The sequence below is a fragment of the Vombatus ursinus genome, unplaced genomic scaffold (assembly GCF_900497805.2).
Source record: "Vombatus ursinus unplaced genomic scaffold, bare-nosed wombat genome assembly UNPS02010822.1, whole genome shotgun sequence".
NCBI classification, from domain to species: Eukaryota; Metazoa; Chordata; class Mammalia; order Diprotodontia; family Vombatidae; genus Vombatus; species Vombatus ursinus.
In genome coordinates, this window is record NW_020950600.1 from 430,119 (window position 1) to 442,777 (window position 12,659).

Below are 12,659 nucleotides of genomic sequence, written 5' to 3' on the forward strand. Positions count from 1 at the left end.
TGGGTGCCAGAGAAGGTGCTGATCTACAGCAGGAGAAGGAATTTCCTCACGTGGGACTTCCTATACCGATGAAATCACAGGTTCAGACTCTTCCCCCTTTACATATTACCCCATGCCACAGTGTGGTAGATACCATTATTATTCCCACTTTGTAGATGAGGAAACTGAGGCTCAGATAGATTCTTACTATTGACTTGCCCAGGGTTATACAGCTAGTAAGTGTATGAGGAGGGATTCAAAGACAAGTCTTCTTAACCCAAGTCCACCACGTTCCCCATCTAACAGCGCCCAGACTCAAACACAGGGCTTCTGAAGCTAAGCCCAGAGCCTTTTACAGCAGCCTTCCCCCTCAAAGAGTGAAGAGATAGAGAACTGGACATGGGGAGGAGGGGTAAGGGGGCAGGGAGATCCACCCCTCCCCCATTCCAGCCGTCTCATGACATCTGCCAATGAGCTTAGCCCTCCCACCATCCCCACCTCCTGCCCTCCCAGCCCAGTTCCTTTTCCCCCTGGCCTGGGCACTGCAAGCAGGGCATCCAGATCCAGTCATCGGTCCAGGCGGACGGTAAGGGAGCTCCTCTAACTGAACAGCAGTGGGGCCAGGACACCTGAATCCAGGAGAACAACCCAGGGGGATAGGATGCCTGGGCCATGGGAGGAGAGGCTTGAGGGCAGCCACTTGTGGCCTGGAGGCCAAGGTGCCTGAATCCTGGAAGAGAGAGCTGGGAGACAGAATGCCTGAGACCTTGGAGGAAAAGACCGAAGGCACAATGCCTGCATCCTGGGGGGAAGGCTGGGGGCTGGAGACCAGGAGGGCAGACTCCTGGAAAGAGAAGTGGATAGTCGCAGACAAGGTTGTCTAAGTCCTAGGATGGGACACAATGGTGACTGGGAGCCAAGTGGAAGAAGCTGGGGGAGATGAGGGGAAGGGGGTGAGGGACTGGCCGCTGGGCTGGGTCCCTAGGTGGGACCCTTGATTTCCCCCGAAGCCAACGGGCTCTGAGCCACACCTTATAACCTCCAAAGGGGCAGCTCTTCTGGGGTCGTCCTTGCTCATTACTAACTCTTGGGTCACCAGTGGAGGAAAGGGCAACTCTTCCCAAAGGAAAAAGATTCCTAACCCTAACCAGGGTGAGACCAAGCTGAACCCAGCAGCCCCCAGGTGATTAAGAACCTGAAGAGACCTTAGACATTGGCCAGTCTGACCCCTACCCGAACTTTTTTTGCAGAGGGAACAGAGACCCACAGAGATGGAATGACTTTTGTAAAAGGCAGAACCAGAATTTGAACTGGGGTCTTCTGACCTGAAATCAGCATTCTCTCCACCGCCCTAGGCTCAGAAGCATCTTACTGAGGTAGGGTCAGAGCAGGGATACTGAGTTTTTGAGGGATCTTCCACACCAGTTAATCCAGATGAGGAAAATGAGACCCAGAGAGGGGCAGTCATTTGCCCAAGGTCAAACAGCCTCAGTCCCAATCCAGGTCCTCTGAGTCCAAGCTGGCAGCTCTTACCACTCAACCACACTGCTTCTCTCTAGGGGAGGGGGAGAGATGGGCTTCTGCCCAGTTCATCTTCTTTTCTTGCGGGGTCAGAGAATCTCAGGGATCTAGGCTTTACCGCCTCATCCGTGGGGCACTCCCTGTTTCTGGCTCTTGGAACGTGAGCATCTCAGAGGTACGCTCTCTTGTGTTTGAGGCAGGCATACTGAGAATACCAGAACCCTGGGCTGGCTGGGCAACATGATACTGTGGAAAGGCTGCTGGGGTTGGAGTCAGAAGATCTGGGTTCAAATCCTGCTTCCAATGCTTACTCCCTGTGGACAAGTCACTTAACTTGCTGAGCCTCAATTTCCTCCCCTGTAAACTGAGGGTATTCGTATTTGATGGTGTCTAAGGCCCCTTCCAGCTTTAGAGGTTTGGTCCTAAATCACTTAACCTCCTAGACAGGGTTGAAGGTCCCTTCCAAGTGTCGACAGCAAGTCTATGAACATTGGCTGTGTGACCCTGGCGATTCCTCTCTGTGCCTCAGCTCCGTCATCCTCCGTAAGGGAGGGGGATGGACTTCAGGACATCAGCTGTCCCTCCCAGCTCTGATATTCTAGGATTCTTCAAAGCAATTCATATTAGTGATGCTCTTAGTTAAGAATAATATAATAATCTATCACAATTACAGCTGTGACTCTGGCTTGCTCTGGGACTTCAGGCGAGTCCAAGGGAATGAGGGCCTGAGTTCAATTTCTGGGCAGTGCGGGTGCCCATCTGGCTCTGCCTCTTATTAGCTGTGGGAGCCATCCTGCCTCTCTGGACATCAGTCTCTTCTTCTGTGAAGGATTAGAGCAGGAGTCTTAACCTGTATTGTGTCCTGGCCCTGCCTTGGGCAGTCAGGCTGGTGAAATCTATGGACCGCTTCTCAGAATCATGGTTTTGCATCCATAAGATAAAAAACATGGGATTACCATAGAAACCAATTATATGGCAATGTAATTATCAATTTAGAAAAATAAGCTCATGACCCCAGGTTAAGAATCCCTGGATCAGATGGTTCCTAAAGGCCTTTCCAGTTCTAAGGCCCATAATGCTATGATTCTTTCTTTCTCTGGGCCTCAGTTCCCCCATCCAGCACAAGTAGAAGTGCTGAGTTGGATCTGGGGTAAGTCAAAGGCCAGGAAAGCCAGTAACTGGGGACAAGATGAGCTTCCTGACCCCCAAATTCTCTCCTTGTAAGAGCTAGACATGGGGATACAGAGAGGGTATGGCCAGGCTAAGTGGGAGGGGAAGGCCGGAAGACAAGGAGATGTCCTGTCCCACGCACCTATGCTAAGGAAAGAGGTCATCCTCTATTCCCCACCCTCCCCCTCCCTGGGTCCAGCTGGCCTTCCTGTCACAGATCCTAATTCCTGGGGAGCCCTGCTTTAGCTTGGGACCCTCCCAAGCTTCCCTGGGCCCACAAGTTCCTCAAGATCCCAGGAGATGTTCTGGCTCTGACTCCAAGTGGTAGGGATGGCGTTGGGATCTGGGGCTGAAAAACAGATGTGGAGAGAAGCAGATAAGCTCAGACTGACACAAAGATAGAGGAAGAGAGACATCTGAAAAGAGACACTGAGGTCCTTGGGGACAGACAGACAGGCAAACACCAATAGAGACATATGGGGAATAATGATTGATTGTCCAGCTTGGGGGGGCAGGGTAGGTCCCAACACTGAGTCTCCTGAAGATATCACAGTGGAGAGATGTTAGCATCAGCTAGGCCTGGCTTCGCTTACTAGCTCTGTGACTCAGGACAATTACTTCCTCTGTGCCTCGGTTTCCTTGTCTGTAAAACAGGGATAATCGCAATCTGCTTAGGTTGTTGAGATCACAGTGAGGGGAGGGAGCTCAACAGGTCCTACAATCACAGATCTGGAGCTGGAAAGGGCTTCAGAGAACATTTAGCTGAACTCCATCATTTTACATATGAGGAAACTGAGACCCAGGAAGGTGAAGTGACTTCCACCCAGGTAGGAAGAGATGAAAGCAGGATCGGCACCCAAGTCTGCCTACCCCTGGGTCAATGCTATTTCCACCATAAATACCAGCCAGCAAATTTTACAAGTGGGGAAACTGAGGCCCAGAGAGGAGCAGGAACTTGCTGCAGATCACACTTCTAGTCAAGGGCAGAGTCAAGACTTGGGACTAGGTCTCCTGTGGTCCAGGCAACTGAACTTTTTGTTGGTTCTTGAGTTTGGAGGGGAGGGGAGGGGAAGGGAGCGGAGGATGGCCCTGAGCCTCTGTGCTGGCAGAGAGGCCCTTGGCGGGGGAGAAGGGCCCTGGGTCACCGCAATACTCCCAGGGATCCATCTGCCTGCTGGGGGTGGGCTCTAAAGGGGCTTTGTGTAGTTGGGAGGGGGGAGGTGGGCAGGGGGTGGGAATGTGACCAGCAGGGAGGGATGGGGAGGGGCCCCATTGTTCCTGAAAATGTGCCTTGTGAGAGCTGACCTTTCAGCCAGAGTGGGGGCGAAGCCGGGATGCCAACCCCACTGGGGGATGGGCTTGCCAGAAAGAAGGGGTGGAGCCCAGGTGGGGGACGAGGGAGTGGCTGAAAAGGCCAAGTCATAGAGGAGAACAGACGGTCCGGGTTGGCATCTCAGAAGGGGCGTGAGGAAGTGGGGTGAGTCACTCAGCTTTGCAGCATCCTAGAAGCCCAGGGCTTGCAAGGGGATAGACTTACAGGATCTGGAGCTAGAAGGGCTCTCGGATGCCGTATAGTACTACTCCTTCACTTTACAGAAAAAGAAACTGAGGCTGGGAGGTTGAATGCCTTTCCCAAGGTCCCACAGACAGGTAGGATGGAATCTAGCCTTCTCCTAAGCAGGAATCAGCTTCAATAACCACACAGACAAGAAATTACCCACTTTCTGCTTGAATACCCCCAGGGATGGGGACCTCACTACTTTATGAACCAGCCCATTTGACTTTTGGGCGGCTCTAATTGTTTGGAAATTTATTCCTTGGCTCAAATCTTCCCGCCTCCGATTATTCCTCCCTGTGTGACCTTGGGCAAGGTACTTTAACTTCCCAACCTCAGTTTCTCTTTTTGTAAAATGAAGAGGGTTGTACTCTATGGCTACTGAGAGCCCTTCGAGCTCTGAATCTGTGATCCTACGTCATTCAGCCTCCCTGCGCCTCAGTTTCCTTATCCACAAGAAGGGGGTCGGACTACCTGGTCTCTCAGAACTCTGATACTCTTGGCCCCTTCTACTCAGTGTTCCTAGTCTGGTCCTCTGGGGTCAAGCAGAGCTAGGCTTCAGTTGCTACTTTGTGGGTGTCAGGCGGCATCTACACTCTTGCTCCTTCTACCCAGCCCCCAGCACCTTCCTCCCTCTCAGTCTCCGCCTGTCTCCCTGTCACTGTGTGTTCTGATTTCGAACTCATCAAGGGGGCCATTAGTTAGAAAGAGGGGGAAAACCCCCATATCTGCCCCCATGAGTGGCTGTGTGACTCTAGGCAAATATCCTTCCCCGATTCCTCCTCTGTCCAATGAGGGCTTGACGGGAGCTCCCAGTGATGAGATTCTAGGATCCCGCAGGCCCAGGGCGGCTGGAAGACCTCCTCATCCCCCTCTCTCTTTCCAGGGTCCCCCAGGCAGTCTCAGGCCAAGAACATTTCCAGGGTGGGAGTTGGCACTGAGGTGAGTAGCCAAAGACCCCAAGATGTGGCCCTGTCAATGGAATGGAAACTCCCTGAGGACAGGCACTGGCTCCTCACGAGGCCCTTAAATGCTTGTTATTAGAGGATCGATTGCTCTGTCCCTGGCTTCTTCTTCTCCACAGGCAGGTGCTCAGAAAGAGAAGGGGAAAGCAGCAGAGAACCCCCAAGCACCCTGGGCTCAGCGCTCCCCAGGAGCTGGGCATTGTGTGGAGAGGACGGTGAGTAAGAATCCTCCTGGACTCCCACCCACCAATGCTGTGGCCCCCACCGGATCAGGCAATGGGAGGCAGTGGGGGTGGAGCCCTGAGTTAGACTCTCAGCTCACCATAGGCAAGCCACTTCCTTTCCCTGTGCCTCAGTTTCCTCATCTGTAACAACCCTGTGAGGGAGCTGGTACAAGTATAAACCCTGTTTTACAGATGATGCAGAAAAGTCAAGCGACTTTTCTAACATCACACAGTTTTAAAATTGAGAGAGGGGCAAAAAGTATCTGAGTCCAGTTTAAATCAAAGTGTGTCCTGCCTAGAAGTCATTGGATCCGAGCACTGGCTTATCCCCGCCTGATGGGCTTGGAGTCGGAAGGCTGGGCTTTATTTCCTCCTGCCCCCAGTGCTGTGTGATCTTGGGCAAATCTCTGGACTCCTGGGGCCCTCCCGTTTCCTGCTCTGCTAAATGAAGGGCTGGTCCTGGGTGATGCCTAAAGCCCCATCCCGCCGAGCTCTGCAGGCCCAGGCACTAGTGCAATGGAGCCCAGCTCCTGTTCTCTGGTCCCCTTCTTTCTCATGAGACGCATCCTCCTCTTCCTCGCTCCGCCTCTTTCTCCTCCCCACTGCAGGCCCAGAAGCTCTTGCTCCATGCAGAGCTGAAGCAAGTTTTACAGAAGAAAGGAGAGAGGCAGGCTGTATCCAGGCCTCTGGCCTCAACCTCTGGACGCACCATGGAGGCCAGAAGCAGGAGCGCTGAGGTATGGCTGTGCAGCTGTAGTGTTGAGGCAGGGTGGAGGAACCTCCAGGGGCGTGGGCCTGGCTCCCAGGAGGCCAAGCTAGCCGGGGACCCTGGACTAGCCTGCCTCCTCCAATAGCAGTGGGCCCCTGGGAACCCTGGGAGCCTCAGACTGGGAGCCTGGGGTTCTGCTGTGTCTCTCCCCTTCTCCCCCTGAGAGATGAGAAGTTTGCATAGCCTCCCTGCCCACCTACCCCCCACCAATGTCCTCCTCTGCCCCCAGGAGCTCAGGAAGGCAGAGCTAGTCGAGATCATCGTAGAGACTGAGGCTGAGACAGGAGTCAGCGGCATCAACGTAGCGGGCGGGGGCAAGGAAGGAATCTTCATCAAGGAATTGCTCAAAGACTCGCCGGCAGCCAAGACCCTCAGCTTGCAGGAAGGTACGAGGCACTAGGGGGGACGGGGGATGGTTCCTTGAGGCTTGGCGGGTAAGACCTCCCTACTGAAGGGCTGTGTGAGGTCAGCCTTGGAGTGGTGGCAATGCAGCCGAACCATGGGGGCGCGCAGTCAGAGATCCTGGGTTTTACCTCCACCTGGGGCCAGCTACTTGACCTCTCTTGCCTCAGTTTCCCCATCTGTAAAAGGAGGGAGTTGGAAAGGCCTCTAAAGGCCTTTGTTGCTCTAGATTCTATGAGACAACGCCTAGGGCTGTGCAGACCAAGACAGACAAGAGGGAGCCAAACTGAGAACCTAAATCAGGATCTCAGGACAGCTGGGTGATGACTCTTTCAAGGCAGTCAGTGATGGGGGCGGGAAGAGGGGAGGGGGGCAGTAGGTCATGTTGTTGTTCAGTCATTTTCAGTCATGTCCAACCCACCATGACCCCATTTGGGGTTTTCTTGGCATAGATCCTCAAGTGGTTTGCCATTTCCTTCTCCAGCTCATTTTACAGATGAGGAAACTGAGGCAAACAGGGTGAAGTGATTTGCCCAATGTCACACAGCTAGTAAGTGTCTGAGGCCAGCAGGTCATAGGATCACTAATTTAGAGCTGGAATGCTCCTTAGAGGCCAGGTGGGTCCAACTCCCCCATTTTACAGATGAGGAAACTGAGGCAAGAAAGGTGGTGTGACCCATCTAGGGATACACAGCTAGTGCCAGAGGCAGGATTGGCTCTACTCTGTTGGAAGGAATGCTGCAGGAAGCCTTTCTGGACCCCTCTCAATTCGGTATAGGGTGGCTGATTATTTCCAATTCCTCGGTCTATAACTTATCTGTAGATGGCTCTTTGTATGTTATCTCCCCATTAAACTGGGGACTCCTTGTGAGCAGGGAACTGTCTAGTGTTTGGTACAAAGGAAACACCTACTGAATGTTTATTGACTGACTGGCAGGGCGTGGGGTGGGGGTGGCACAGGTGGAGACCCGCCCCAGAGGAGGGGCCTCGGTCCTAGGTACTCCTTACGGAGCTGACAACTCAATGGGGGAGGAGAAATCTGAAATAATTGGGCTACAGGGGTACATAGTGAGGGCAAAGGACGGGGTTCAGGAGAAATCTGAGCGAGATTCTTGGCCAGGGCGGTAGAATGTGTGGACATAGAATGGAATCTCTTTGAGGGTAAGGGGCATCTCCCCTCAGCGCTGATGTATCAAGAGCCTGGCAAAGTGTCTGGCAGCAAACAGGAAGAAATGGGGAATGGCCCAAAGTTTCAGTGGTATAAGGCAGTGGCTGAGGGACCTTTTCAGGAGTCCTCAAGGTCAAAGCTGCCTTCATAATAATACTGAGATATTTTCATATATCAACAGATCTAACCCATAGAAAGAAAAGCTCTTGGGGAAGGTCCTCAGTAATTAAGAGTGTAAAGGGGCTCTAAGGGGCACCCCACCCCCTAATTAAATGATTTGCCCAGAGTCCCACGTCCAGTACAATAATAAGTAATATGGCGCACCTACTATGTGCCAGGCACTGTGTTAAGCTACTTACAAATATCTCATTTTATCCTTACAACAACCCTGGGAAGTAGAAGCTATTTTTTAATTTATTTTTAATTTTTAGGCGACTGGGGTTAAGTGACTTGCCCAGGGTCACACAGTTAAGTAAGTGTCAAGTGTTTGGTCTGAGGTCAGATTTGAACTCAGGTCCTCCTGACTTCAGTCAGTGCTCTATCCACTGCACCACCTAGCTGCTCCTGTACATGCTATTGTTATCTGTATTTTACAGATGAGGAAAACTGAGGCAAACAGAGGTGAAGTGATTTGCCCAAGGTCACACAGCTAGTAACTGCCTGTGGCTGCATTTGAATTCACGTCTTCCTGACTCTGGGCCCCCAAACTCCATCTGCCTCCATATGTGTACCTGTATGTTTCAGAGGCTGAAGGTGAACCCAGGTCTTTCTGGTTTTGAGGATGGCTCTCAGCATGTAGTTGGTGTTTAATAATTGCTGACTGAAGGCTCCTCAGAGGAGGTGGCTTTAGAGTTGGGCCTCGAAAGCCAGGCAGAATGGAGGCTCTGGGTCCCCTTGTTGTCATCCTCTGCACTCCCAACAGTGCCTTAAACTCAGGCATCAAAGGTTGCTTTGAATGGGAGGATTTCAGCAGGCAGAAAGGGGAGATGAGAAGGTGGGGGTGGGGGCACAGCCTGAATGGAGACACATAGTTGGAAGACAGGGTGGGTGGAGCTGGAGAATTCCCATTGTCTCATTTAGGTGGTGAAGGAAAGGGAGTAAGGGTAGGTAAGGTTGTCAGTGTAGCTTATGGGAAGCACAGGGAGTTTGGGTTGTGACCAGAGCCAGGACTTGGGTTTGAATTTTGGCTGTTACTTCCTAGCTGTGTGACTACGCAGAAAAGCATCATGGGGAAGGGGCCGGGGGCTGGTGTTGGAGCCAAAAAGCTCTAGGTTCAGGATCCGGGAAAAGTCACTTGGTCTCTCTGTGCCTCAGTTTCCTCATCTGTAAAAGGAGGATGTTGGTTGGACCAGATGGTACCAACTATCCCATCCAGAGTGGACAATCTGATTCATGTTCTCAGGACACTATTAAGATAGTTTAGCCAGCATTGAGCTTAGCAAAACATCAGGCTTAGGACCAGAAGTTATGTAAGAGTTCAGTCATCCCAAGTCATCTAGAAGGGGGTCCAGGGCAAGATAGGGGAGGCTGCCAGCGCTCTGGGATGCCCATCCACTCTACCAGGCCAATGCCCCTACCTATCCTCTAATGGGATCTTAAGTTGCATTGGAAAAGAAAACACTGCAGGCAGCTGGGTGGCACACATTGGCCCTGAAGGTAGAAGGACCTGAGTTTGAAGACACTTACTAGCTGTGTGACCCTGGGCAAGTCACTTCATCCCAATCGCCTAAAAGAAAGAACAAGAAAATGCCCAGAGCCAAGGAGGGGACAGTCTATTTTCTGTCCTGGTCAGATAACATTTGGACCTTCATGCTAGCCCTAGATACTGCCATCTTTTAGGATAAAAAGGGAGAGGTTGAAACCCCAAGCCAGGACACCTGGGTGGTGAGGGGATTGGGAAAAGAACAGGGGATGTCTAACCCAGAGAAGACAAGACTTTGGGCAGGAGCCATGATGGTTGTCTTTCAAGAATTTGCAAGATTGCCATGTGGGAGAACATCTGCCTCATTGTTAGTTGCCATAGGATGCCACCAGAAACAATATGTGTGTGTGGGGGGGGGGGTGCAGGGAGGAGTCAGGGAGAATTCCAGTTCCATGTAATGAGAAGCATTCCAATTGGGAGCTGTCCAGAAGTGGGATGGGATGCCTCAGGAGGGAGGGAGCGAGTGCCACGTCGCTGGAGGTCTCCAAGTGGACCATACGCAATGACTCGTCAGTGACACTGTCGAGGGGTTTTCTGCTCAGGGAGGGGTCAGACAAAAGAACCTCTCAGGTTCTGGTGTCCAAAGTTCAATTCCACTAGGCAAGAATTTATTTTGCTCATATTGAATGTGAAAGGCAGCCTACGGTGGACAGACCTGAGTTCCAATCTCATCTCCAACACATATGGGCACTTCTCTCTGCTCTAGGTGACTCTGAGGTGATAAGGTCCAGAGAAGGTGCCCATTGGCATGGGTAGAGGGAGTGCTCTCATCCAGAACTGTCTTGTAGCAGTTCTGTCCTCTAAAATCCTATGCAGAGCTTGCAGGGGCACCTGGAATCATGGGAGGCAGACTTCAGTTTGAAAAGGGAAAGGGAAACTTCCTATCCATCAGAGCTCTCCAGAAATGGGAAAGGACTGCCTCAACAAGTAGTGAGTTCCCCATCACTGGAAGTATTCAAGCAGAAGCTGAATGATCACTTTAGGGGACTGTTGTAATTGTAAGGGCAGGACTGGATAACCCTGGAGGTCCCTTCCAGCCCTGAGATTCTGTGACTCCCACAGGGGACCAGCTGCTCAGTGCCCGGGTCTTTTTTGACAACTTCAAGTATGAAGATGCTCTGCGCTTGCTGCAGTGTGCAGAACCCTATAAGGTCTCCTTCTGCCTCAAGCGGACAGTGCCCACCGGGGACCTGGCGCTGCGCCCGGGCACCGCAGCCGGCTACGAGGTCAAGGGCCCCCGGGCCAAGGTGGCCAAGCTGGTACGCGTGCTGCTTCCAGGCCCTGCCATGGAGGGCCCTGGAGCCCCAAACTCGGCCCCAGGCACCCTGCGGGGAGCCTCCCACGCCGCTCCTGTTGCCCCGGGCTCCGCCCCCTGAGCCTGCCCAGCTGTCTGGCTGTGTAGGGACTAATCCAGCTGTTAACCTTCCCCAGCCCTGCCTACTGTCCCTGCTCCAGCCCAGCCTCGCCCAGCCTCAGCTCAAGCCTCCTTCCAGTCCTCCCATAGTCCACAATGCCCGATGGCAGGTCCCGGGCACAGCTTTGACCCCTGGCCTTTGCTGCCCGTAGCCTACCTCCCTATACCTCCACTGGCTGTCCATCCAGGCATCACCGGCTGATTCAAACTCCAGCCGATAAAGCCAATCTCCCCACTGCAGTGGTTCTCAAATTTTTTTGGCCTCAGGACCCCTTTACCCTCTTAAAAATTAGACAGGACTCCCCTAAAAGAGCTTTTATTTAGAGGGGAGTTATATCTATCAATATTTACTGCATCAGAAATTAAAACATGCTAGTGTTATTACAAGAATCATTTGGACCTGGGGACCCTCAGGTGTTCCTGGAGTGGCTTTGAGAACCACAGCCCCAAGGGATTGGCAATTGGAGATTCTAAATGAAGGACAATCTTTTAGAGCCCAGAGGAATGACACTATGATGGAGGAAAGCCCGATAGGGCTGGTATCTGAGGGCAGGCCTTTCTCTCCCCCATCGGCTGCTCTGTTCTCAGCCTCCCCCCCAATCTGCTGGCACCCCTTATTATTCCACCGCCTCCCGCCTCTCTCCTCTCTCCCCAGAACATCCAGAGCCTGTCCCCAGTGAAGAAGAAGAAGGTCCTAGCTGTGTCGGGGGCCCCGGGAATCCCCTCAGACCTGGCCCCTGTTGATGTTGAGTTCTCCTTCCCCAAGTTTTCCAGGCTGCGACGGGCAAAGGCCGAGGTGGCCCCGGGGCCCACTCTGCCCGCCCCTGCCCACCGACGCTTACGTCTCCCCCGGCTGCGGGTGAGGGAAGTGGCCGGTCCTGTTCCAACTGCCGAGCCAGTGACCCAGGTATCTCACCTGGCCACCATCCCCTTCCTTGGGAGCAGGAAGGCCAAGGTGGAGGGTGCCCTGGCTGGAGAGGAGCCATCCTTTGGTGCCCACTTTGTGACCCCCCAGCTAGAGCTGGTTGGGCCTCGGAGGGCAGGTGCTGAGGTGGTGGCTGAAGCTCCACAGCCTCCGGGCACTGGATTTAGCCTCCATCTGCCCACATTTGGCCTCACAGCCCCAGCCGCACCTGTGCCTGAGGTGGCCACAGGGGGGATCCAGGTGCCCCAGGTGGAGCTGCCTGCCCTCACCAAATTGCCTTGCCTAGAGGCCAGAGAAGGTGGGGCCATGACAGCACCCGCTCTAGATGTGTCTGTGCCATCCGTGGAGGTGGACCTGGCTCTGCCTGGAGCCGAGGCTGAAGTCCGGGGGGAAGGGCCTGAGCTCCCTTTAAAGGTGCCCTGGCTCACCTTTCCCCGCTTTGGTGCTCGGGGGAAGGAGGGGGTAGGGCTTGAGGGTGAGGGGAAGGCTGACAAAGGAATAAAGGGCAGTCCTGAGGCCAGGGCCAAAGGGCCCAAGCTGCGGATGCCCACTTTTGGGCTCTCCCTGCTGGAGTCCCGGCCAGCTGCACCCGAACCCACCACTGAAGGCAAGTTAAAACTGCCCACAATCAAGATGCCTTCTTTTGGCATTGGGGTGTCTGGGGCTGAAGTGAAGCTGCCCAAGGCCCCAGAAGTGAAGTTGCCAAAAGTTCCTGAGGTAAAGTTGCCAAAGGTGCCAGATGTGCAGCTCCCCAAAGTACCTGAGATGAAGATGCCCAAGGGGCCTGAGGTGTCCATCCCAGAGGTGCACCTTCCAGGGGTCCAGCTCCCGAAGGTGCCGGAGATGAAGATGCCCAAGGGGCCTG

General features: G+C 53.4%; 1 protein-coding gene across 1 annotated transcript in view; it reads left to right on the forward strand.

The window, feature by feature from the left end:
* The first annotated feature begins 502 nt into the window (after positions 1–502).
* Positions 503–12,659, forward strand: part of PRX (periaxin) — a 15,271-nt gene continuing 3,114 nt past the window's right edge. The window contains 8 exon segments of the mRNA XM_027855325.1: positions 503–565; positions 5,112–5,167; positions 5,310–5,405; positions 6,023–6,151; positions 6,413–6,569; positions 10,518–10,714; positions 11,525–12,649; positions 12,652–12,659. The exon segment at positions 12,652–12,659 is cut by the window's right edge and continues 3,114 nt beyond it. Coding sequence (XP_027711126.1) covers positions 6,125–6,151; positions 6,413–6,569; positions 10,518–10,714; positions 11,525–12,649; positions 12,652–12,659 — 1,514 coding nt within the window. The 5' untranslated portion in view covers positions 503–565; positions 5,112–5,167; positions 5,310–5,405; positions 6,023–6,124.